This window comes from Marmota flaviventris, chromosome 20, assembly GCF_047511675.1.
Source record: "Marmota flaviventris isolate mMarFla1 chromosome 20, mMarFla1.hap1, whole genome shotgun sequence".
NCBI classification, from domain to species: Eukaryota; Metazoa; Chordata; class Mammalia; order Rodentia; family Sciuridae; genus Marmota; species Marmota flaviventris.
Window position 1 is genome coordinate 17,543,217 of NC_092517.1, and position 24,814 is coordinate 17,568,030.

At 59.4% G+C, this 24,814-nt stretch overlaps 1 protein-coding gene across 2 annotated transcripts in view; it reads right to left on the minus strand.

Moving 5' to 3' along the window:
* Nucleotides 1-2,237: 2,237 nt before the first annotated feature.
* The window catches only part of Fgd5 (FYVE, RhoGEF and PH domain containing 5), a 66,979-nt gene continuing 44,402 nt past the window's right edge, over nucleotides 2,238-24,814 (minus strand). The window contains exons 6-21 of one of the 2 annotated variants that reach the window (XM_071605879.1): nucleotides 24,413-24,573; nucleotides 23,816-23,972; nucleotides 23,190-23,274; nucleotides 22,461-22,511; nucleotides 21,781-21,839; nucleotides 17,635-17,706; nucleotides 16,643-16,711; nucleotides 15,274-15,357; nucleotides 13,798-13,877; nucleotides 10,902-11,001; nucleotides 10,496-10,633; nucleotides 9,086-9,215; nucleotides 8,689-8,810; nucleotides 7,433-7,561; nucleotides 4,204-4,358; nucleotides 2,238-3,955 (exon numbers count right to left, since the gene is read on the minus strand). In XM_071605879.1, coding sequence (XP_071461980.1) covers nucleotides 3,919-3,955; nucleotides 4,204-4,358; nucleotides 7,433-7,561; nucleotides 8,689-8,810; nucleotides 9,086-9,215; nucleotides 10,496-10,633; nucleotides 10,902-11,001; nucleotides 13,798-13,877; nucleotides 15,274-15,357; nucleotides 16,643-16,711; nucleotides 17,635-17,706; nucleotides 21,781-21,839; nucleotides 22,461-22,511; nucleotides 23,190-23,274; nucleotides 23,816-23,972; nucleotides 24,413-24,573 — 1,629 coding nt within the window. In that variant the 3' untranslated portion in view covers nucleotides 2,238-3,918. Of the gene's footprint in view, nucleotides 3,956-4,203; nucleotides 4,359-7,432; nucleotides 7,562-8,688; nucleotides 8,811-9,085; nucleotides 9,216-10,495; nucleotides 10,634-10,901; nucleotides 11,002-13,797; nucleotides 13,878-15,273; nucleotides 15,358-16,642; nucleotides 16,712-17,634; nucleotides 17,707-21,780; nucleotides 21,840-22,460; nucleotides 22,512-23,189; nucleotides 23,278-23,815; nucleotides 23,973-24,412; nucleotides 24,574-24,814 lie in introns of both variants that reach the window. The other variant, XM_071605878.1, reaches the window with a different exon arrangement.

Below are 24,814 nucleotides of genomic sequence, written 5' to 3' on the forward strand. Positions count from 1 at the left end.
CTGAGTCACAGGGGCTCTGGAGGCTGAGGCAGGAGGATCGTGAGTTCAAGGCCGGCCTCAGTAACAGCAAGGCCCTAAGCAACTCAGCGAGACTCTGTCTCTAAATAAAGCACAAAATAGGGCTGGGGAGGGGGCTCAGTTGCTGGGATTACACCACCGAGCACCACCATACCCAGTAGGGACCCCAGCTCTTAAAAAAAATAAATAAAATATATGTGCTTCGGGTTTTAAATTTCCAGCTGCCCAGGAGCAATGCAGGTAGGTCTGGCTTATGTGAATATATAAAAATAGAGCTTTAGGGGCTGGAGCTGTGGCTCAGTGGCAGAGCACTTGCCTTGCATGTGTGAGGCCCTGGGTTCAATCCTCAACATCACATAAAAATAAATAAAAGTGAAGATATTAAAAAAATAGAGGTTTATTTTTTATGATATATATATATATATTATTTGTAGATGGACACAACACCTTTATTCTGTTTATTTATTTACATGTGGTGCTGAGGATGAAACCCAGTGCCTCACACATGCTAGGCAAGCGCTCTACCACTGAGCAACAGCCCCAGCCCAAAATAGTATTATATTTTATAATATATTCAGGTAGCATTGCACTAATTATATATTACACAATAAAATGTGTACTGTGGTTTGGTGTTGATAATGAAATGCACAGTTTAGGCCTAGGGCCATGTTTATCATGACTTTGGAGGGAAAGGTCCTGATGCTTGGTCCTTGGCAGCCACAGGTCTCTCACTCCGGGGAAGGAATTCACATTGTAGGTGTCAGTAAACTGCTTATAATATGAAGACTGCTCACAGTGAGCGAGAAATCAAGAGAGACGCTGGGGAGCAGCCGCGACGTGGGCGTTGCTCTTAGCTAGGCCCAGCTTTGCCAATTGTGACCCTGGAAAAATGCCCTAATGCTTCTCATCCCCAGCTTCCTCATCTGCAAAATGGGCATAACGACAGAACTCATCTGGACAGGCCTCTGGGGGAGAATTCAATGTAATAATGTTTCAGTGCTCAGTGCTTAGTTATTGCTAAGGATCATGCAAAGACTCTCTTAGGAGCTCATAAGAGGTCGGTACTATTTAGCTACTGATTTAACAATTCCATCTGATTGGGAACTTACAAGATCAATGATGTCAAATCACCTTCCCCAATACCACTGACTCAAATACCTAGCAAAACATGGATGACAGATGGCCCCAATAATGGCCATCTGAGTATTCTATCACAGATCATCCCCCAAATCCATGGCAAGGCAAAGCCCTTGCATGTCACTAATCCAAACCCGAGTTTTCTTCTGGAAGATTTGGTCCAGAGAGTGGAACCTGCGTGAATCCACCTGCTGCTGATGTATTAATCAGCTTTCTGTTGCTGCAACAAAATACCTGACATAGTTAACTTAAAAAGAGAAAAGGTTCATTGAACTCAGTCTGGGAGGTTCTAGTCCAAGACTGGGGGGGACTAGAACTTTGGGCCTCTGGTGGGGGCACGAGGCAGAGCAGACTGTTCACCTTGTAAGGCAGGAGGCAAGAGAGAGCCAAGAAGGGGTCACGTTCTCTTAGAGGACCTAATGTCCTCCCACTAGGCCTCCCGTCTTCAAGGTCCCACCATTGCCACAAGAGCACCCCCCTGGTGACCAAGCCTTTAGTACACGGGCCTTGGAGGACCACTGACTGTCTGCACCAGTCCTGGTGGCCGCCCTCCATGACCAGCTCTGGAGCAGGAAGGCACATTAGCATGGACCAGAGGGCAGAGGGCCTGCGGGGAGCTTCTAAGCAAGAAGTAGCCCCGGGAAGCCCAGCCATCCTTCCCTGGGGGCTGTGGACAGGGACAGGAGCCCCGGCTCTCAGTGGCAGTCAGCAGCCTTGGGAAGCACCCCTGGAATTCAGCTGACCCTGGGACAGCAGGTCAGAAAAGCCCACCGATTTGGGGTTTACGGGGTCCACTGCTCTTGGGCCTCCTCCTGCAGAACCGACTTCCTCATTGCTCCATTCTGTCAGCTTCCTCTTACCCGCTGCTAAAAAGAGACATCTTCTCAGGGTGGGCACATCTGGCTCGCCACCAACGGAGCGCAGGAGGCAGAGAATGTTCCATGATCGCAGAAGCCACCGAACGCAGCCTGAATCAATTAACAGAAGATTCCACCGCGTTTCTGTAGCGTCTGGGCCTCTTCCCACCTCCCTTGGCCTCGATGGCCAGAGTCCCCTTGTCAGGCTTCTGTTTAGGGACAACTTTTATACCGAGGATCAGAGGAAGAAGTTGGACTAGGTGCAGACAAAGCAACCACCCTGGTGACCGCAGCGGCTGCCTGCCCTCGGCACATTCCCAAAGAGCAGACGGAGCATCGTCCTCTTCCTCTACACCCCCACCCAGTGCCAGGCTGTGCCACAGGGTGTCCCTCAGTTACTTCATCAGCATGACCAGAAAAACTCTTGAGCCTTTTTCATTTTTTGGTACCAGGGATTGAACTCAGGGGTGCTTAACCACTGAGCCACACCCCCAGCCCCCTTTTTATTTTGAGACAGGGCCTCACTAAGTTGCTGAGGCCGGCCTCCAACTTGCGATCCTCCTGCCTCAGCCTCCCGAGCCGCTGGGATGACAGACATGCATCACGGTGCCTGGCTCAGCGGATTATCAGGAAGCCATTTATGTGCATCTTGCGACTAAAATGATTCCGCGGAGTGAAGCCCTCCACCGTGAACAAATACATCTGCCCCGTAACCCGGTTGGAACCCTCCACCCCGTTTAATGCAAACATTTGAAAGGAAAATCTGCCACCTAGGAAAAGAAATTCCCTGAAAATATTTAATGTAAATAAAGTCCTGGAGACGAGGGTGCTTTTTACAAACGGTTTGTCACCAGGGCCTTTCCCTAGGGGGTAGGGCAGCAGGAGAAGGGGGAGAGCAGGAAATGACAAGGCTGATTCTGACTCTAAGCAACAAGGAGCCCTGCCCCTCGGCCCCTCTCTGCTTTCCATTAAGGAAAAAAAAAACCGAAATTTCCAGCAACGTGGACGGCCCCAGGAGGTGAGAGATCTTCAAGCCCCGACTTCCCGCACCCTCGTGGGTCCAGGGCCACCCGCCGAGATCAGGGATCCACCTCCTGTTCTTTCTGTTTAGCTTCTTTTGAAACATGAAAAAAAAGGCTTCCGTGGTGGGACCCAAGGACCCAAGGATCCCAGGGCCACCACGTGTCTAGGGTCAGGCTCCCGTGAACAGGCGGCCCCTGGGGGGTGGACGCGGGAAGGCGCGCAATAAATTAGAGTCTCCCCGAGGGCCCGAGCTGGTCCCCAGGGTGGGGGTCTGTCACCTGCTGTGTTTCCAGATTGGCCTGGAGAGGAGGGGGCCTTTGGGGACTCACAGCAGGACACGGCCGCGGCCAGCTGCAGGGGTCAGGTGCCTGTGCCCACATCCAGGGGACACCTGGTTGGTGGCCAATGCATCCGCAGGCTGAGTCCCCAGGACTCTGCGGTGACTTCCCTTAGTCACTTGGAAAACGTGGGGATGGCGGTGGCGACTCAGCCAAATAAAGTGCTTCGGAGGTGACAGGTGACGAGGTGACAAGCTCTCCAGCGGGTTCTCTTCCCACCAAGGCCCCGGAACAGGAGGGACCGCCTGCTGCTTCCAGGAGCCCAAACCCACACTCGGGCGCCGAAGCCCCCGCCTGAGCATGGGTCACCATCTTCAGACGCCAAGTTGTCACCTCACTGCCGGATGAGGGAGTGGCTCGTGGCTGGGGCTGGGACACAGGGGGCCATGGGGGCCATAAATATTCCACCTGCGGAGGTGCTGGGTGGGGCGGGTCCCAGCAGGAAGGTCGAGATGTGGGTCAGGACCAGTCGCGACCCAGGTGGCCTCCGCAAGGGCTCAGTATCCCCTAAGAGTCTCTCGAGTCCCGAGTCCCAGTGGCCACTGCTATAGCACGCTGGCGTCCTCCATGGCCTGCATCCACCTGCGAACAAGACAGCACCTGTCCCCACGGCCCTGCCACAGAAACCCCAGGTGACCGCACTGTCACCCCAGGCAAGGGGCCCTGTTGCACCCAGGGCCTGGGGAGGTGCAGAGGTCCACCTGGATCCGAGGGCTGAGACCCTCCCCAGGAGGACAGGGGTGGCCTTGGGCAAGGAGCAGGCCACACGCCCAGGCTCTGGGTGGCACCTGGGGGACAGGCGGGGGACTGGGGAAGGAAGTTCCTGGTACCTCTGAGCGGCGCCCGCGCTCTCCGCCTTGAAGCTGTAGAACAGGGTTTTCTTGTGGTAAAGGTGGAACATGGGGCCCGCCTGGCCGCCGCCCTCCTCCTTTTCCGGGGCGATGGTGAAGCCCAGCAGAGGCATGCTCTCCAGGGCCACCTTGTCCTGCGGGGGCAAGAGGAGAGCCTCACGTTGAGCACCGCACCCCGCGGGGACCATCGGGGGGGGGGGAGGGGGGGTGGACAAGGAAGGGCGCCTGGGAGCCACCCACGCTCACCTCCCACCCTCGCCTCCACCCGGGCCACCCCAAGGGGGAAGGAACATTCTAGAACAGCCGATCAGGAGGCGCCAAGCATTTTCTCCTTCATTCTCTTGTTTAATTGTCACTAGGATCATTGAGGGTGTCCATCCCCATTCAAAAGAAGAAACTGAGGCTCAGAGAGGCTCCCAGGGTGACCCAGATGGTGGATCTGGATCTGCGACCCCTTCTGACCCGGCCTCCGTCAGCACCTGACCAAAGACTCGGTGCCCAGGTGGCTTCTGACAACCTCGTATGTGTTCATCCCCTGAACCCTCATTTCCAGGACGCAGCCCTCGAGATGTCCATGCTAAGAGTCGCTAGCAATTCCATGAGGTATGCCCAGAGGACACAGATGGATCTTAAAAACACGGCTCCGTGGAAAATCTATGTATAGATGTTTTTTTTAAAAAAACTTCTGGGGACTGAACCCAGGGCTGCTTTACATGCTAGGCCAGCACCCAGCCACCGAGCCACAGCCCCATCCCTATAAGAAACATAAGTATCTTTGGCCAGGAGCAGTGGTCACGCCTGTTATCCCAGCAGCTCGGGAGGCTGAGGCAGGAGGATCGTGAGTTCAAGGCCAGCCTCAGCAACTCAGCGAGACCCTGTCTCTAATAAAATGTATTAAAAAAGGGCTGGGGATGTGGCTCAGTGGTTAAGTGCCCCTGGGTTCAATCCAAAAAAAAAAAAAAGATTTTGAACCAATATTTAAGAATCTCTAGATTGGAAAAAGTATTTGACAAGATGCGACATTCGTTCGTTATTTGAACTGTCAGTAAACTAGGAGTTGATGGGAATGGCCTTAACCTGACCCAGGACATCTATAAAACATCCACAGCCAGGGCTGGAGTTGTGGCTCAGGGTAGAGCGCTCACCTAGTGCATGCAAAGCCCTGAGTTTGATCCTCAGCACCACAAAAAAAATAAATAAATAAAATAAAGGTGTTGTGTCCAACCACAACTAAGAAATAAATATTAAAAAAATATATGTCCACAGCCAACATCGTACTCAGAAGTAAAATCCTAAGTGCTTTTCCCCTAAAATTGGGAACAGGGAAAGAGGGTGCTCACTCATGAGCCTAACCTGATACGCACTAGAGGTGCCGGCCACTGCACTAGGGCAAGAAAAAGAAACAAAAAGATGAGAAATGATAAAGGTCACGCAGAAGTCAAACTATTTCCTGGAATCCCAGTGGCTCTGGAGGCTGAGGCAGGAGGATCGCGAGTTTAAGGCCAGCCTCAGCAACTTAGTGAGGCCCTGAGCAACTCAGGGAGACCCTGTCTCTAAATAAAATATAAAAAGGGCTGGGGACGGGGCTCAGGGGTTAAGTGCCCCTGGGTTCAATCCCTGGTACCAAAAAAAGAAAATATTGGTAAATAGACTTCAGCAAAGTTATGAACTGCTCTTCACCAAGAGAAGGAACAGGTAGCACCTATAGAGGCTGGGCCTTGTGTTCTCAGGACTCTCTAGGGAGGTCACTGACATGCCACCCCCTTTACCCATCTAAGACCGCTCATGTGCCCCACGCGTGTCCTGCGACGTTGCTTGAGGACCGGGCTGTGGCAGGGCCGTGTGGGGAGCCACCACATCTCGGAAGCTCCTCACACACCTTATAGGACAGTGGAGCCTCCGAGAGGCCGTGGAGAGGAAGTCCAGCCGGCCGGTCAGAGCCCTGTGGTGACAGACCCCCTGAGAGTGTCCCCTGGTGTACCTCCTTAGCCAGAGGCCTCTCTGGGCCATGGAAGGCTGCTGGGCCACATTTCAGTTTGTTGTGGGATCAAAACTGCCCCCAGCACAGAAAGCCCCACCTGGGTACCCATGAGTAAAGGTCACCTCCGTCCCCAGTGCCTGGTCCCTCAGGCCCTTGAAGAGCCCCCGGCCCTGTCTGCCTGCTTCCCTGCAGGACCCCCGTGACCCCGAGGAGGGGGCCTGAGAGGAAAGCTTTGCACCCTAAGGAAGTGACCTGGGGACATCAGCCAGCCCCGCTGTGGTCACCAGGGAACGGCCAGCCCTGGGCTCTTGGGCAGAGGAGGCCAAGCACCCTCCTGTGGGGGGTCAGAACGCAGCTGAGACCCGTGTTGAAAGGGGACTTGGCCTGAGGAAGCTGCCAACCAGAGGGTGGGACCCTGTCACATGATCCAACAGGTTTCCCCTGGAGCAGTCCCCAGCCCTGCGACTACAGCCCCACAGCTGTCCACGTTGGGAGCTGGCTGCCGGTTTCGAGGGTTCTCTAGCCTCTATTTTAGAGGATGTAAGATGAGCTCTAAAAATGTCATACTTTTTTTTTCTTTTTGGTACCAGGGATTGAACTCAGGGGTGGGCCCTCGACCACTGAGCCCCCTCCCCAGCCCTATTTTGCATTTTATTTACAGACAGGGTCTCCCCGAGTTGCTCAGGGCCTCGTTTTGGCTGAGGCTGGCTTTGAACTCGCGATCCTCCTGCCTCAGCCTCCCGAGCCACTGGGATGACAGGAGCGAGCCACTGAGCCCTACTGTTTCACTTTTTACTGGGGCATCTGATATCCTGCAGCCATCAGATACCCCAGTAAAAGAAATGGATGGACAAAAGGGGGGTGGCTTCTAAGCTGCAGAATTTTGTCCCAAATCACCCCCACAGAGGGCACAAAGGAGTTTTCTCCTGGGGCACGGCTGGCGTATCCCTGATGCAGGGCCTGTGACAACTGAATACTTCATTGTGTCCTTCCACATGCAGGACCTTCTTGTCTCTGCAGAGAAACTGCAGGTCCCTTTGGTTGGGGACCACGGGGGACTGGACGCCCACAGACACCAGGAGGCCACTGCTCTACAAAGGCTCCCTGCCAGGAGGAGGGGCCCCCGCCCAGGGATCCACAGGGCCCTGCGGGGAAATCACGTGGGCAGACCCCAGGGGCCTCCGAGGCACCCACTTGACAAGGGGGGACTCGAAACGCCACCGTTACCTCGCTGGCCACGTAGGTGTAGAGCACCTTGCCTTTGATGACAAACCAGAGCTTCTTCCAGTGCCGCTTGCCCCTCTTACACCGGCTCAGGTAGCCGCTGATGGCAGAGCCCTCTCCAGAGGCCGCCACCTGGCAGAAGGGACCACAGCAGTCAGGGCGACCGGCGGGGAGGACAGTTCAGACACCAAGGGGAGAAGCCACAGCAAGCCGCCTGCCTGCAACCTGATGCTCAGGATCTAGTTACCATCAAGGTCAGCACAGCAGAGCTTCAGGGTGTGACAGACAGGATTCAGGGGACCCAGGGGACCTGCTGTCAAAACCAGCCTTCAGCTGTGCGCAGTGGTGCTCGCCGGAGGCTGAGGCAGGAGGATCTCCAGTTCAAAGCCGGCCTCAGCAACAGCGAGGCCCTAAGCAGCTCAGGGAGACCCTGTCTCTAGATAAAATACCAAACAGGGCTGGGGACGGGGCTCAGTGGCAGAGTGTCCCCGAGGTCAGTCTGTGATACCGTCTTCTCTCGACCAAGAAAAGAAAGAAACTGGCTGGTTGTCCCCTCTGGGGACGGAGAGAGGCTGGGGATGGGGAGGAGCTCGCTTTTCACATCTCCCCTTTTCCACTTTTGTCAACATGATTGTCACGATGCTGGGGGTGGAGCCCGGGCCTCGGGCACGGTCAGCAGGGCCCTGACCGCTGAGGGACACCCAGCCCTATTGCCAACATTTTTAATTTGCAGAAGGAGCAGGTTAGTGGGCAGAACGTCGCCCATTTCTAAACGTCATCCTCTAACACCCTAAATCCTGCCACCTGCTACCTGAGACGGATATTCCAGGAGACACGTGGAATCAACGGGTGACGCTTTCTTGGGGTGTGTGGCTTCGAGACGGGCACTCGCTGCTGTGTGGCTGGGGTTAGAATGTGGACACAGAACCCGGCCCCATTTGCAGGAGGACTTTGAATTTAACCAATTCTGAGGTTTCCTGCAAAAATCCCTGCGGCTTCCCGGAGACTCGCCACCTGTGCTCACGAGGGACCCCCCAGGGTGACAGCCAGCCCAGCTCCAGGGTCCCCATGCAGGAGGGCTGGCCTAGGCTGGGGCTCGCTCAGGCCCAAGAGGCCCAGTCTGCACCGTGGTGGGCACTGGGTCTGCGCCGCGGGGGGGAGAGTGGGGACCAGTCAGGCTGGGCAGGGAGGCCTGCCCCCCAGGGGACAGTGGCCACTCCAAGTCCCCGCCTCCTGCGAGGCAGCCCGTCCCGCCTTACCTCCGTCAGGGCTGAAGGGACTTTCTTCTGCTTCTTGAAGGTGGAGGGGAAGACGGCGGAGAGGGCGCTCCCCGAGGAGAAGCGGGCAGAGGTCAGGGGGAAGCTCATACTCACAGGCCGCTCTGCAGGGGACAGAGGCCACCAACGGCTCAGGCTGTCCCTCCCCAGGTGAGGTGGGACCAGGAAGGCGGGCACAGTCCCTCCCGCCAGAACAGACAGAGGCCATGGGGCAGGGCTGGGCTGCCCCCTCTGATGGCCTATGTGGCCCCCGGGTGCCCTGGGGTGAGCTTGGACCTCCAGGTCCCCGAGGGCCACTTTCATCCAGCCACTCCCTTGGGGGGGACGTGGCTCCCAGGTGGGGACAGTGAGGCAGAGGAGGAGCCCCAGGGCCACCCACCTCTCATGGGGCCGGGGACGGCGCCGCCCCTCTTCTTGAGCTCCCCGTAGCAGCCGTCGCACACCTTGGCCATGCGGTCCTTGAGGTACCTCAGCGGGTACTTGTTCCGCGAGCAGTTCCGGCACACGATCTGCGGGACACGCGGGGACACGCGCCAGTGAGGCTGACCAGGGCCCCTGCCCGGCTGGCCCCGCCTGGCCCCTCCTCCAGGGAGCCCTGAACTCTGACGGTCCCCAGGTGTCACGACCCCTGCTCCCCAGGCCACACGGTGCTGCTCCTGAGCCAGTCCCCTCGGGCCTCCTGAGGAGCCTGTCCCCCGGGGGGACCTACTCCTTCCTCCTCCAGGGACCTGCCATGTGTCCTTACACAGCTGTGGTGTGGGGGGTCTCCTGGAAACAGAGGGGACACCAGGAGAGGACAGAAGGGGACCAGGGGGAGGCAGGGGGCAGGTCACGGCGGAGTGCTGCGACTCAGGTATGTGACGCGCACACAACTGGGGAACCAGCCCCACCGTCGTGTGGGGTTACAAAGCACCCCAAAATTAACTAAAGAATTAAACCATGGTAAGTATGGAGCCACCTCGGGATCTGGAGCATGGTCACAAGTAACCCTAAGTGCTGGCGAGGACGCGGGGAACGGCACCCTCATACACGGCCGGTGACACTGCAAACTGGTGCAGCCACCGTGGAAATCAGGATGGAGACTCCTCAGGAAACTGGGAATGGAACCACCATGTGACCCAGCTGTCCCAGTCCTTGGCTGATACGCAGGGGGCTTAAAGTCAGCACACTACAGGGACACGGCCACATCAGTGTTTATAGCAGCTCAATTCCTAATAGCTAACTGTGGAGCCAACCTGGGTGCCCTTCAGTGGATGAATAAAGAAAATGTGGTATATGCACAGTGGAATATTACTCACCCATGAAGAAGAATGAAATTATGGTGTTTGCTGGTAAATGGATGGAACTCAAGACTATCATGCCGAGTAAAATAAGCCAATCCCCAAAAAACAAAGGCCACATGTTCTCTCTGACATGAGGACGCTAACACACGGGATGTGTGTGTGTGTGTGTGTGAGTGTGTAGAAGTTCACTGCATTAGACAAAGGGAACCAAGGGAAGGGGGTGGGATGAATTGAATATGACTTTCCTGCATTCACACATGAACCCACGACTAGTGAGTGACAGGCCACATCACGTACAAGAACGGGAAGTCCCACTCCCCGTGTGTTTAATATGTCAAAATGCACTCTGGGTCATGTGTGTCTAAACAGAACAAATAAAAATTATAAAATAACATGAAAAATAAAATAGGACTGTCTCCCCGCCCAGGGCCAAGTGGACGTGCCTTGCTTTGGGCCCTGGACCCTGGCAGGACAGGGAGGCCTGGTCCTGACTCTGTGGCACTCACCTTGCCACACGCGTGGCAGTGATGTCGCCTCAGGGTGAGGGAGAAGTCGCAGCCGCAGTTCATGCACATCATGACGTGGGTGACGGGCACCAGGGTGGGGGGCCTCTCCCCGAGGCTGACGCCCAGCCTCTCGCGAATCTGCGGGGACAGAAGCGGCCAGCAGCGGGGTCAGGCGGTCCCCTCCCCTCCCCTCCCAGGGTGTGGGGCGCAGGGGACTGGGTGGCCTGGGCTGGGAACAGCCGGACCCTGAGGTGGCGGGGGGTGCTGTGCTCCTGGGGCACAGGACGGGGGTCAGACAGGGCAGGGGCCCGGGGAAGGCCCGTGTCCCCAGGTCAGGGCGGAGGCACCTCCCTGTGACGGAGGCCCTCCTGGCACCTGCTGAGGCCGGGAGCTGCTCCCCACTCACCTCCACGCTGTGGTGGAAGGCGGCCAGCGCCTGGGCCTTGTAGTCCTCAGGGAGGGCTCTGCTCAGACAGCTGTACCACTCGTCCCTCTCGGCGCAGGAGCTGCGGACAGCGGCCTCGGTGAGCGGGACAGCTGCGGCCTCCACCTCCCGCCCCTCCCTGTGGATCAATGCGCGCTGGGCCGCCCCCACACCAGAGCCCCTCACCCCCCACCAAAGCAGCTACGTTTGGTCATTTGTTTATTTAGACAGTCCCCCCTGACGAGGGTTAGGTCCCAGCTCCTCATGGGGCGGTGGTGCACCCCTGTCATCCCAGCAGCTTGGGAGGCTGAGGCAGGAGGATTGCAAGTTCGAGGCCAGCCTCAGCAATTTAGCGAGGCCCTGAGTCACTCAGGGAGACCCCGTCTCTCAACAGAATACAACAAGGGCTGGGGCTGGGGCTCAGGTTGAGCGCCCCTGGTTCTAGCCCTGGTGGGTGTGAGTGGAGGAAGGAATCAGCCAGTCCAGCTCCTGGCCTGTACCAGAGCCATGGCCGCGTTGGGTGCCTCTGGGTCTGCCTCTCCAACTCCAGCTCCCAGGGCCGTTGTGAGGGTGAAATGAAATAGGGGGTGTCCTCTGTCCTGTCCCTCTGTCCCTGGCAAAACACCGTTCCAAAGCAGGGGGCCCCAGGGAAGCCTAGAGGGTCCCACGATTTAGGGGGGAACAGAAGGCCAGGGTCCTTGTACAGGGTGGGTGGAAGCTGGCACGGGTGAGCACCCCAGTCTCCATCTTTCCCTTGATGTCCTACAGGGCTCCCTAGAGGCTCACGCACCCCACAGACAGACTTCGCCAGCCCCCTCTCTGCGGAGCACTGCGTCCTGAGTGGACAGGGCCACCCCAGGACTATGGTCCCTAGGAACCAGTGCAGGGTGGAGTTCCCACAGTGCCCACGAGGTGGCGCGCACGGCCCGCGCAGAAAGCCCGAGGTGGCGGGAGGGACGCCCCGGCTGGGAGGGACGGGGTGCTTGGTGTGGGCGTGGTGGGCCGCCAGCTGCCGTGTTGGTGAGAGGAAATCAACGGGTTCCACGGCCCTCCGCCCCCACTGCTCCAGTGTGGAGAGTCCGGGCTGGCAGGAAGGGGACGGGCCTGTCACAGGCCAGAACGCAGGGCCCCTCCCTGAATGAGAGGGGCGTCCCCCCTGGAGTCCCCAGCGTGGCCTATCAGCATCCTCAGTCAAAGCTGGGCAAAGACTACCCCGCCCCTTGTCACTGATTTGATCAAGAGGGAGGGGGGCACAGATTCCCGCCCAGGCACCCCCTCCTCCTTCCCCCCCTCCCCCAGAAGGGACAGCCACCCCTCCCTAGTCCCAAGGTTTCCTGGGGCGGTAGGCTGTAGTGTCTGGACCCCAGGTCTGCACTGCTGCCACCCAGGGACACATGCTGGCAGGAAGGGAGATGCCCCAGCTCCACCCCACCCCATCCCCAATGTCCCCACCCCGCCCATAGTGGCAGAGGGGCTGCTCCCAGCAGGAGCCACCTCCCTGGCTTCTCAGCCCTGAGAGCTGGAGCTCACCTTGCCTTGGGAGTGGGGAGGTGGCCTGTGATGAAGGCCATGGCCCAAGGCTGGCCACGGGCACCCCTGGGAGAAGCACAGGTGGACAGACCGTCCTCGCTTCCCACCCCCTCCCTCCTGTCCCTTCCTCCTTCCTGAGGTGCTGGGGATCAGACCCAGCTCTCCTGAGGGCCAGGCCATGTGGCCTGCTGCCATCAGAATATCATATGCTGAGATCCTCGACCCAAGGTGATGGGACATGGCCAAGTCAGGAGGGCAGAGCCCTCAGGGACGGGATCGGTGTCCTTACAACAGGCCCCAGAGGGACCCGGCCCTTCCCCCATACAGGTTCTAGAAAGCAGCCCCGTCCTGAGGAAGGGGCCCCGCCAGACCCCGACGCCAGCAGCACCTCGAACGCTGCACTCCCTGGCCTCCAGACCCCAGAAACAGACTCCTGTCATGAGCCGCCCCGAGGGGACAGTGTGAAGACACCCGGCCACCCTGGATGGGAGGAGAGGGGCTGGGGACCCTCACTCTCCGCCTTCTCCCTGCCCCCAGTGCAAGGTGGCAACACTGTGTGACCCACCAGGACTTGTGGTGTGCACCCACCCTTCACAAAGGGCCTTGTGAACACGACATATTGTCACTGTCACCCGAGGTCCCGTATTTTATGAGTATGGAGTCTTTCTGGGGAGGGAAGCCTCAGGTTCTTTTTTTTTTTTTTTTCTTTTTTTTTTAAAATATGAGATTCTCCAGGAGCTGTGACCACAGGACAGTCAAGAAGCACTGAGATGGCCAAAGGTCCTTTGATCCAAAGGGACGCCAGGATATAGACTGTGACATCCCACACTTGTCATTCCAGACACTCCCACCCCCTGAAGTCCTGCCCTGGGTCCTGGCGGCTGCATAACTCGAGGCCCCACCCCTCCGGCGGCCCCGCCCTGTACCCCCGGCCCCGCCCATCCCTCAGCCCCGCCCCATACCTCCAGGCCCTGCCTCTCCCACAGCCCCGCCCTGTACCTTAAGGCCCCGCCCCTCCTGTGATCTTGCCCATACCTCGAGGCCCCGCCTCTCCCACAACCCCACTCTGTACCTCGAGGCCCCGCCCCTCCAGTGACCCCGCCCCATACATTGAGGCCCCGCCCCATACCTCAAGGCCCCGCCCCTCCTGCAGCCCCACCCTGTACCGCGAGGCGACACCCCTCCCCGGTCCACCCCATACCTTTAGGCCCCACCCATCCCATAGCCCCACCCCATACCTCGAGACCACACCCATAGCTCCAGGCCCCGCCCCTCCCGCAGCCCCGCCCCATACCTCAAAGCCCCTCCCCTCCCGCAGCCCCGCCCCTCCCGCAGCCCTGCCCCGTACCTGGCGGACAGCAGCAGGCAGCACTCGGGCACCTCGATCTTGAGCGCGTAGGGCACCTTCTCCATCACGGGGCGGCTGACCTGCGGGACCCACGGAGCCCCTTCAGGCTGGGGCGGGAGGGCAGCAACCCACCTGCTGTCCACGGGTGGCGGTGGACAAAGGGGCCTGGCCCTGCCACGGACACCCTCTCCGCCCTAGTGTCCTTATTGGCCGAGGGTGGCCCCGTGCCCTGGCAGAGGCTGTGGATGGTGTCTGGCTGCTGGCGCCGTCACCCCCAGGAAGGCTGCGGTGACCGTCCCCTCGTGGGCAGCCTACAGACACGCTGTCCTGCTGGGCGGACGCCGGCCCCGTGGCAGGGTCTCCCACGGCCTCCTCCACCAGGCGGCTCCGCGGAGCCCCTGGGTCACTGGCCTGGTCCTCCCCGCTCCCCGCCCTGTCCCCGGCAGGCACCCCCTGCGTCCCCGGTGGCCTCAGAATCGACTGCCCCAAACCTCCTGCTGCCCTAGAGTGCCCCAAATCTACCCAGCGTCCCCATCCTCAGGACCAAGGTGCGCTGAGCGTGCCCACACGGGCGTGCCCACATTTGTGGCAGCCATTACTACAAGGGCCACGACGTGGAAGGACCAAGCGTCCCTTGAGGGGTGAGTGCATGACCCAGCCGTGCCACACACACAGAGAATGGCACTGAGGAAGGAGCAACCGGACACCTGTCACCACACAGATGGGCCTCAGCGAAGAGAGCCGGCCACAAGACATGAACGCTGTTAAGGGACCCGGTGCAGGAGGCCCCGGGAGTGGTGGAGGTCACAGCCACAGAAAGAAAGGTGGTTCTGTTTGACCCAGCTATCCCACTCCTTGGTCTACACCCAAAGGACTTACAATCAGCACACTACAGTGACACAGCCACATCAATGTTATAGCAGCTCAATCCACAACAGCTAAGCTATGGAAGCGACCTAGGAGCCCCTCCATAGATGAATGGATAAAGAAAATGTGGTATATATATTCAATGGAATATTACTCAGCCATGAAGATGAAGGGAATCATGGCATTTGCAGGGAAATGGATGGAGCTGGAGACTATCAAGCTAAGCGAAATAAGCCAATCCCAAAAAAACCAAAGGCCGAATGTTCTCTCTGATAAGTGGATGCTGCCTCACAATGGCGAGGGTAGGGGTAGAAGGTCACTGGATTAGACAAAGGGAAGGGAGAGGGATGGGAAGAAAATAAGAATGGTGGTTCCCAGGGGCTTAGGCCCCTTCCCATCGGATATTTACCAAGTGCTCTGAGTGCTTAGGATGCTGCCTCCAGGGAGCCCTCCAGGGTTCCCTCTCCCCAGAGGACCCAGAACATGCCACAGACCACAGTTGACACTGCTTCCCGGGGCGGCCCTCTCCAGGCCCGTGGGGGTGCCTCTCCTCCTCCCCGGGGCCCTCCCCGCTGCCCCTGACCCCAGATGCCCAGCACCAGGCTTTACCTTCATATTGGCCACTGCCAACGAGCTCTTCAGCCGGTACTTCCCGTCCTTCTGGGGATACGTGTACAGAAGCACGTCGCTCATCTGGGGAGAGGGGAGGCTATCAGGCTCCTCCTGGTCCCTGTGCCGGGCTTCCGTCTTGGAGGATCCCTGAGCTCTGGGGTGCACAGGCATCCGGCACTCCCCAGGGACCCCGCAGGTGAGCAAGACCATTCCGGGCTGAAACATGAGCCCCTTCCCCACAATCCCACTCCGAGTTAAGACGCTCAAGAGGGAGCGGGCGTAATAGTGCACGCCTGTCATCCCAGAGGCTGAGGCAGGAGGATCCCAAGTTCGAGGCCAGCCTCAGCAACTCAGTGAAGTCCTAAGTGACTCAGGGAGACCCTGTCTCTAAATGAAACACAAAATAGGGCTGGGGATGGGGCTCGGTGGTCGAGGGCCCCTGAGTTCAATCCCCAGTGCCCACAATAAAACCCAGGGTGTGGTGTGTCCATGCTACAGACACTGGACACTGCGGAGCAATCCAAGGGAATGCACCACCAAGATGCACAGACAAATCTCAAAATCCCGCCGAGTCAGGGCAGCCGGACACAAGCATGCAGCCTGACCACTTTAGCAGGAAGTCCTGTCCCCTCCCTGGGGGAGAGGGGTTGGTCTGGCTGAAAGGGTGGAGCAGCCTGGGGTCACCAAGCCAGGTCAGGGTTCAGGCCACTGGGGTCTGGACGCCTTGCTTTCTGGCTAGGCTCAGGATTTCTCTGCCAAGTGCCATCAGCTGCCTTTGGACCCAGAAGACAGCAGGTGTTAGGGTGGGGTCCTGAATATCCCCTGAGTGCTCCTGTGTGGAAGGCTTGGTCCCCAGCCTGGTGCTATTGAGGGTATGGTGCTTTAAGAGGCGGGGCTTAGCGGGAGGTCTTTAGGTTCTTGGGGGTGTGTTCTTGAGGGGACTGTGGAACCCCACCTAACCCCTTCCTCTTCCTCTCTTTTGGCCTCCTGGCCCCGAAGATGAGGGGCTTAGCTCTGCCTTGATGTGCTGTCTCACCAAAAAACAGGGCCAATGGGCTGTGAGTTGGGAATCCCGCAACTGAGCCAAGAGAAACCTTTCTTCTTTTTAAGTTGACCCTCTCAGATGTCTGTTACAGTGATGGAAAGCTGACTAACACAGTAAGTACAGGATCCTGGGGGTCCTGGGAGGGGGGCAGGGGGCTGCCCATGTCTCAGTGAGCCACCAAGGTCGACATCACTACTCCACAGGACGTAGATCCTGCCCTGCTCCATTTTGTCCTGTTCTTTGCCACTTGAATGTGGGCACTGGACGATTTCATGGGACTTGAGGGTCCAGGGGCTGGTGTTGGGTGGGGACAGTACTTACCAGAAACAGGTGCCGGGGATGTCTGCTCTTGCCCCTGACTTTCGCCAGTGTCCCTTCCTTGAGAAACTCCTGTGGGGAGGGAGGCAGACCTCAGTCACCTGGCTTGGGCCACTGCTGCCCCAGACAAGGGGCAGGGGACGACCCTGAAGACTCCAGAGGACCAGAAAGCAGCCCCCCGTGGAGGACCCCCAGGCCACCCGAGATGCTCCTGATACACCCGAGCTCTGGTGGCACTGAGGCCTCTCAGGAGCATCTACGTCACTGTCCCAAGCCCTGACACCCTCCTGGTGATGGCGTGGTCCAAACCACAACTTCCTCCCTGTTTGCCGCCATGAGGAGCTGACTCGGAACAGAGCCTCTGAGGGTTGGCTAAAGCAGCCAAAGACCTGGGAACAGTGGCTCCAGTCCCCCTTGTTCCGGAGGCTGTGAATGCTAGGGACAGTTTCACAGCATCTCAGATCAGCGGGGTCACTGGAAGCTAGAATCTGCTGAGCCCAATCTTTCATTCCAAAGGCTAAAGACCACATTTCTGAACTATTTTCAAACTGAGCTATAGGTTTTTATTTCCCAGTTGGAGGCTTCCAAGTAAATAAATTCCTTTTTTTTTTTTGGTGCCGGGGATTGAACTCAGGGGCACTGGACCACTGAGCCCTGTCCCCAGCCCTTTTTAGTATTTTATTTAGAGACAGGGTCTCCCTGAGTTGCCAAGGGCCTCACTAAGTTGCTGAGGCTGGCCTCCAACTTGCGATCCTCCTGCCTCGGCCTCCCGTGCCACTGGGTTGATAGGCCTGCGCCCTGGGGCCTGGCAAAGACCGTATTTTTCAGATGCTTTCTTAAGGTTTGCTCTTGAGATGCTTTTCTGCTTTTGCAGCCACTCAGGACTGAAAATACTTGGCACCCCCTCTTCCCGGAGTGAAGAGACCCCCCAGGACACCCGGAAACAACCCGTGCTGGGGCTGGGGAGCCCGCGCTCCCCGCAGGGCGGCACTCACCCTCCCTGGCTGCAGGAGGTCTCCCTGGCCCCGCACGCTGTGGTCGATGTGGACCAACTTCTGCAGGTTCTCCTGTGGGCAAGGGCAGAGGGTCAGACCCTGGAGGCGCCTGTCCCCTCTGTGAGGGGCGGCACTGCTTCCTTCCAGAGGAGGACGGCCTGGCCCCCGATCCAGCCTCTATAAATGGCAGGCGGGACGCTGGGCAGAGCCGGGCCTGCGGGATGCCAAGGCTGGTCCTGCCAGGCTCTGGGCCTGACGCCACCCCCCTGCTGTGTGTGGTGGGGACGGACCCTGTCTGTCTCTGGGCCACAGCTCCTGCTCTCCCAAGGCCGGGCCCGGTCTCTGCAGGCTCACAGCCCAGGGAGTGGCCTTGAGGGACAGTCACCCAGAAAACACCCCCACGGTCATTCCAGCCTCCTTTAGGATGTGGAGAGGCTGCGAGAGGACGGGGGGACATGCTTCTCTCCTCCCAGAAGGCTCCAGGGGCCTGTGAGTCCCAGCTGTCCTTAAGTCTGTGAGACCCCAGGTCACCAGCCGGCCCCTGAACTGAATCCTAAAGCCCGACACGCTCCTCCCTACAGACGTCACACCTCGGGCGACACACGGGAGGACGAGGTGGCTGGCAGCTCAAATGTTAACGCATTCCCAGAGGTCGAGGGTGGGCTCCCGGCTGGACCCGGAACAGCCCAGAGGTGGACACGCGAGAATCTGCACGCGATGGCCGGTTCCCTCCCGTGAGTCTCTGCCGGGGGCTCAGGAGGCAGACTGGGGGCTGGGGACGGAGCCAGACAGAGCACCCTTGGGAGGTGAGGGGGCCCGGGCTGCCCAGGACCCCGCCCGTCCCCAGACGCCTCAACTGATTGTGCAGAACAAGAGGTGACAGACGGTGGCACTAACACACAGGGACTTCAGAGTAACATGATCAACATGATGGAAAGGGAATTCTAGGGCCAAAGTCAGGTGACGTGCACGGACACGGAGAATTTCACAGAGTCGAATGGCAATGTTTTTAAAGGCCCACAAAATCCACAAGAAGGGACACCTTCCACAGGCGTGGCCGAGGAGGGGACCCACAGGGGGAGGACGGATGGGTAGAGATCCAAATGGAAACAGAGAGGTGGAGGGAAAAAGCGTGTGTGTGCGTCACACAGCACCCAAGAGAGTGTCCCCCAAATTAACTAAGGACCAGTGACGGACAGGTCCCACCGAGAAGCCTGAGAATCGCGACAGGTTTCAAGCCACCTGAGGCCCCTCAAGACCCACAGAGACGCGCCAGAGTCCAGCTTCCAAAAATCAAAACACAAAGAGCAGATGGTGGAGCCCCAGAGGAGGGACAGGCGACTTCTCGTCCCAGACTATGGAGCCGGCAGGCGGTGGAGGGGCATCCTCAGAGCGCCCAGAGCACAGAGCTGGCCCACCCGGACCTGTGGACCCACCAACAGAGTCTCTGAGAACCGAGGGCAACGGGACGGTGAAGTGGATGGGAGTTGCTGTCGGGGGGGACATTTCTGAGAGCAGAGGGGGAAGGCCAGGTTGCTCTGTGTGTGACAATGTGGGTCGGAAACAAGGTGCGAACTCATGACGCGTTTAAGGTGCAAGTGGCTCTGTGTGCAGAAGGTGGTCCCCGCGGGTTCTCGGGGGAGTATGGGCGACCGCCTGGTTCCGCCAACGGAGACGGCTTGAGAAACTGAGGCCCCGTGAGCAATGGCTGCACCTAGGGACCCAATCTTGGTTCTTGTTTTTTTTAAATCTTGGTACCAGGGATTGAACCCAGGGGCACTTTAACCCCTGAGCCCCATCCCCAGCCCTTTTTTTTTCATATTTTATTTAGAGACAGGGTCTCACGGAGCTGCTTAGAACTTGGCTAAACTGCTGAGGCTGGCCTCCAACTTGTCATCCTCCTGCCTCAGCCTCCTGAGCTGCTGGGATGACAGGTGTGTGCCACCATGCCTAGCTCCAAATCTTGTTTTTATTTTTTTATACCATTACGGGATGAAAGGAACCGGGGATTCCTGGAGAAACGGCTGATTCTAAGACAGGGACAGTAAATACAGGACATGGACTGATCTGGAATATCAAACAACAACGCCCCAACTCACATCGATGAGGGCATTTGAAAGGGGCACGGAGACTAACTGCAGGAGCTCCCAATGGCCACGGCTGGAACCATTATAGAAATAGAGCACAGCAGTGGGGCGCGGTGGCCCACGCCTGTCATCCCAGCAGCTCGGGAGGCTGAGGCAGGAGGATCGTGAGTTCAAAGCCAGCCTCAGCAAAAGTGAGGCCCTGAGCAGCTCAAGGAGACTCTGTCTCTAAATAAAATAGAAAAGGGGCTGGGGACGGGGTCAGTGGCTAAGCGCCCTGGGTTCTATCCCTGGTACCAACAGAAATAAAGGCAGCTTTGGCAAAAGGGGACATGGCGCCCTCTGACGCATTTTAAGTGGCTCCCTGGCTGTCAACGGGGACGGACGGGGAGGGCTGGGCTGGAAGCCAGCAGGGACCCGGGGAGTCACAGAAGCAGGCAGGACAGGCCTGGGCTGTGGGGGTGGCAGAGGCCGAGCCGTCAGGAACCCTCAGGCACGGAGCTGGCCCCTGGAGACCCTCCCATCTGCCCATGCAAGTGTGGGGTGACCTGGTGCAGCTGTGCCCAGCAGCTTGAGGGACGATGACCAGCCTGGACACTCACCCACCCCCGCCTGACGACAGCCCGGGCCGTGGCTATTCCAGTCGCCCCCTGGGGGGTGTCCAGGGCCAGCGCTTCCTGACCCAGTTTTTCTTGGAGGAGCAGAGGGGTGCGGAGAGCCCAGGCCGTCTGCTGCTGAGCCCGAGCCCCTCTGCAGGGAACGTGCTGCGTGCGCAGATGTCCAGCCCCCGGGCAGGGACCGGGCAGACACCAGAGAGGACACGTCTAACCCACCCAAAGTCGGCTCAGTGGGCTTCGGCCTCTGTGCCCAGCCCCTTGTCACTGGCCAGCCCTGAGTGTCTCCCCAGACTCCTGTCCCACCTCGGCCTCCTCAACTCCAGGCCTCTGCCTCCTCTCTCCTGCCTCCGCAGCGGTGCAAATGTCCTGGGGCACGGTGCTCCACATCCACTCCTCTCACTGAAAGGGCCCGAGCAGCACGGGCTGTGTCCCCTCCCTGAACTCCGCAGCTGTCTCTCTGTCTCTCTGGTGACATTTACTGGGGTTATATGCAACCATACAATTACTGCTCCACTGAGTGGGCCCTTCCTCAAGGGCTGGGGACACGTCTCATCACGTGTCTGCAGTCCACCCCACGACGGGAGGCCGGCCACATGGGAGGTGGCCCACAAATGCTCCCTCCCCTCCTCCTCTCTGCACAACTCACAGCGAGGACGCTCTGTGCATCAGCCGTGGCCCACAAGCCACTGTCACCCCCTTCTGTGCCTGTGGAGGTCACGGGCAGCGGGTCACCGCGCTTTCCCACCTCTCTAGGACTCGGCCTCAGAATCATTCTTAACTCAGAAGCTGCGGCGTGCCCACCGCGTGGCGCAGCAGGGACTAAGTGGACACAAATCACCGCAGGGACCCTCGAGTGGGACTGGACGGGGGATGGCTCGTCATCCTTGGCAGACACGGCGTCAACCCCCGGTCAAGGAATCGCACCAGGCAGAACCGGAAGTGGACTCACGGCCCACGTAGTCCAGTGACCCAGGGTCTAGAGTCTCAGATGTGGGTGGCCATTTACCTGGGGCACTTACTTATTTAAGAAATGCCTGCACGGCCGGGCGCGGTGGCGCACGCCTGCCATCCCAGCGGCTCGGGAGGCTGAGGCAGGAGGATCGCGAGTTCAGAGGCCAGCCTCAGTCACTTATTAGCAAGGCCCTTAACAACTCAGGGAGACCCAAGGCCTGTACCCCTCGGAGCCTGTCATTCACAAAGCCCCCCAGGCGCTGAGGCAGATGGTCTCAGACCCCCGTCGGGGTTGTAGAAGCTTGGGGCCTCCCTCTTTGTTCAAATGGTGAACCAGAGGCCCAGAGACGGACCCACCGTACCTGAGGTCACACAGCAATTGTTGGGGCCAGAACTCAAGGCCCTCTGCAGGGTCCCGCGGGATCAGTGATGGGGTCTCCCGCGTCAGGCAGGGCAGGGTGGGCACCGAGGGAGGGTGGGCAGGCTGGACTTACCCCCTGCTCCATGCTGTCGTTGGCTCGGTCTGTGACTTTGGAGATGAGGCTCAGGGCTCCTGGGGAGGAAGCAGAGTCAGCCCCAGGCCCTTTGGGGAGGGCTGGTCCGGCTGTCCCCGTCCTCGCCTCTTCCTGTCCCTCCCCACTCGCCCCTGACCCCTACTCGTTCTCTGTGGGGGGGGGTGACACCAACCCAGCTCTACCTCCTCTGCCTCGGTGGCCCTGACCACCCTGACCAAGCTGGGCCTCGGTTTCCCGGGTATAAACTGGGACGTTACAGTGGGGACCGTCACCGCCGTTCACACGCAGGGACCGCTGCGCTTTAACCCCTGAGCCACATCCCCGGACACTTTTTATCTTTGATTTTTCGACAGGATCTTGCAAAGTTGCTTAGAGCCTCACTAAAGTGCCGAGGCTGGCCTCCAACTGGAGATCCTCCTGCCTCACCCTCCCGAGCTGCTGGGATGGCAGGCGGGCGCCACGGCACCTAACCGGGTGAACTTCTTAGACCTGCCCTCCTGTCACTGAGCCGCCATCCCCTCCCCTCTCGTCCTCTCTCTGACTGACATCAGGCCACCCCAGGGAGTCCCCAAGGCTGAGGAGGGGGCTGTGTCCCAGCCCTGGGCACGCGCACAGCGGGGGGAGAACGCGTCCCCTGCCTCCGAGTGGCGGGGACTCACCCTGGGTGTCGTCGTATTCGGCCGAGTCCGGGCGGAGGTTGTTTAAGTAATCTGGAGGCAGAACAGAAGAGTCAGGCAGGCGGGGACAGTCCCTTGTCACAGCAGTGTCCCCTCCGCTCTCCAGAGTCGGGGGAGCTCCAGAATAGGGGCCCGGGCTGTCCCCCCTCGGCCCATGGCAACACCAGGACGGCCCTCAACACCGTGGCCTGGTCCCCTCTGCCCCCCTAACGGACCCAGGTGTTCTTCAGAGGTCCTAACTGTGACCTTAGGTGGCTGTGACTTCCTTGGTGGCCTGTGGAGTATCTGAGTCCGCGGTGTCACCGAGCCTGCCTGTCATTACCGCTGTCCCTTTAGCATGTAGCCTGGGCCCCGCAGGACATAGTAGGTGCTCAGTGCACACTGCCGGAGTCCGCGAGGGACTCCTCTGGGCCCTGGGCCTCACATTTTCCTTACGGTACCTGGAGCGACCCAGAGTGTCCCCTCCACCAGGGCAGGGGCCTTTGTCCCTGCGGGAGGTGGTCACATCAAGGGGCGTGAAGCCCAGGACAGAGGTGCGGGTGTCCCCAGCAGACAGAGCGGGGAAAGGGGACCAATCCCGGGGGCTTGGTAGGAAAGGGGCCGGGGCCTGGGGCTGGGGCCTTCATGGAATGGAGGGACAGCAGGGCAGCAGCCCAGGGGAACCAGGACTCTGTCGCGGGGTCACTGCGGTCTGACCTCCCGGGGGCCCACCTGTGAGCAGCACTTGGTACTGGAAGAGCCGCTGGACCACCCGCAGCAGCCGGTGCTTCGCGCTCTGCCCGTCTCCGTGCTGACCCTGCTGCTCCCGAGGGAAGAGAGAGGCCGTCAGGACCCTGCCCTGTCACCCCCCGACAGCCGCCCCTTCTGCACCTCCCCAGGGCGAGCGGAGGTGCCCCTGGCCTCGGAACCAGTCCTCCTCCTCCGGGAAGCCCTCCTGGGCCAGGCCAACCCTACTGCCTCTGCTGGGGACCTCAGGCCCATGGTCAGTACCCCTCAGCCGTGAGCCTCTGTGGGAACCGGATCCCGAGTTCCTGGCCAATGCTGCTGATTTCCTTGGTCACCACCATGGCTGGACCCCGGCCTGGGTCATGCTTGTCTTTCTCTCTTTCTTTTTCGTACTGGACATTAAACCCAGGGGCCCCCTACACGGAACCACGTCCCCAGGTCTTTTGATCTTTTGAGACAGGATCTGGCTAACTTGCCGAGGCTGGCCTCCACCTTGAGATCCTCCTGCCTCAGCCTCCCGAGGGTCCCATTCATGGGCACCAAGCCCCTCGAGGCCCCCCGCCAGCCCTGCGTCTTCACAGCAGGGTCTCTAGGGACCCAGAGGGACCCACCTCAAATTCACGGACGGCGGCTGCCAGCCGGGGAGAGAGGAGGCAGTTCTCGGCCAGCAGAGCCAGGTACCTGTCGAACTGCAGGATGTGAGCAGCGTGGTGGTCGAACTCCTGCTCCCGGGCCAGGAAGACATCGGCCACCTTCTGCTGGCCCTCCCTGCAGCCAGGGAGGGGGACCCGAGAGTGAGAGCGCAGCCTGCTGAGCGGCAGAGGGTCTGGGGGGATGTTAGACTCTCGTCCTTTGTTTTACTTGGGACAAGTGACTTAACACCTCTGTGACTCGACTTCCCCATCCTGCAAAGGGAGACTCTATTTCCCGTGGGGGTGGGTGTTTTATTTCCCTTCCTCCCCCTCAGGGGCCCTCCACCCCTAATCCCTGTCCCCAGCCCCCTTTTTTTTTTATTTAGAGTCAGGGTCTCACTGAGTTGCTCAGGGCCTCGCCATTGTGGAGGCTGGCCTCCAAGTTGCGATCCTCCTGCCTCGGCCTCCCGAGCAGCTGGGACAATGGGCGTGCACCACCGAGCCCGGCTCCGTGGGGATCTTCTTGCTCTCCCCCTCCCCTGCAGTGAGGGGGTGCGGAGCCCCAAGTCCGCTCACCAGTTGGACAGCCTGTCCTCCAGATCTTCCAGGATGCCTTGGTGGAGATCATGGATGGCTGGGAGCTCACTCAGACCCTGCCTCAGCTCCTCCCGGGCCAGCGCGTCTCTGCCCTCTTGGTCCATGTCATCCAGGGCCCTCAGGACGGCTCCGTGGAAATCCTGAAACCCCAGAGGGCCCGTTACCCACAGGTGACAGGACTGAGCGCACGGACCCGTGGCAGGTCCCCGCGGCGGCCTCGAGAGCTGGCCAACACAGAGACGGTCACCAGACCGACCCCCTCTGCCGGGCCAGGTCCTTACCTGCGAGACAGGGTCACCAGCACACACCTGGCCTCCCTGAGCTGCTTAGGGCCTCGCCATGGCGGAGGCTGGCCTTCAACTCACGATCCTCCTGCCTCAG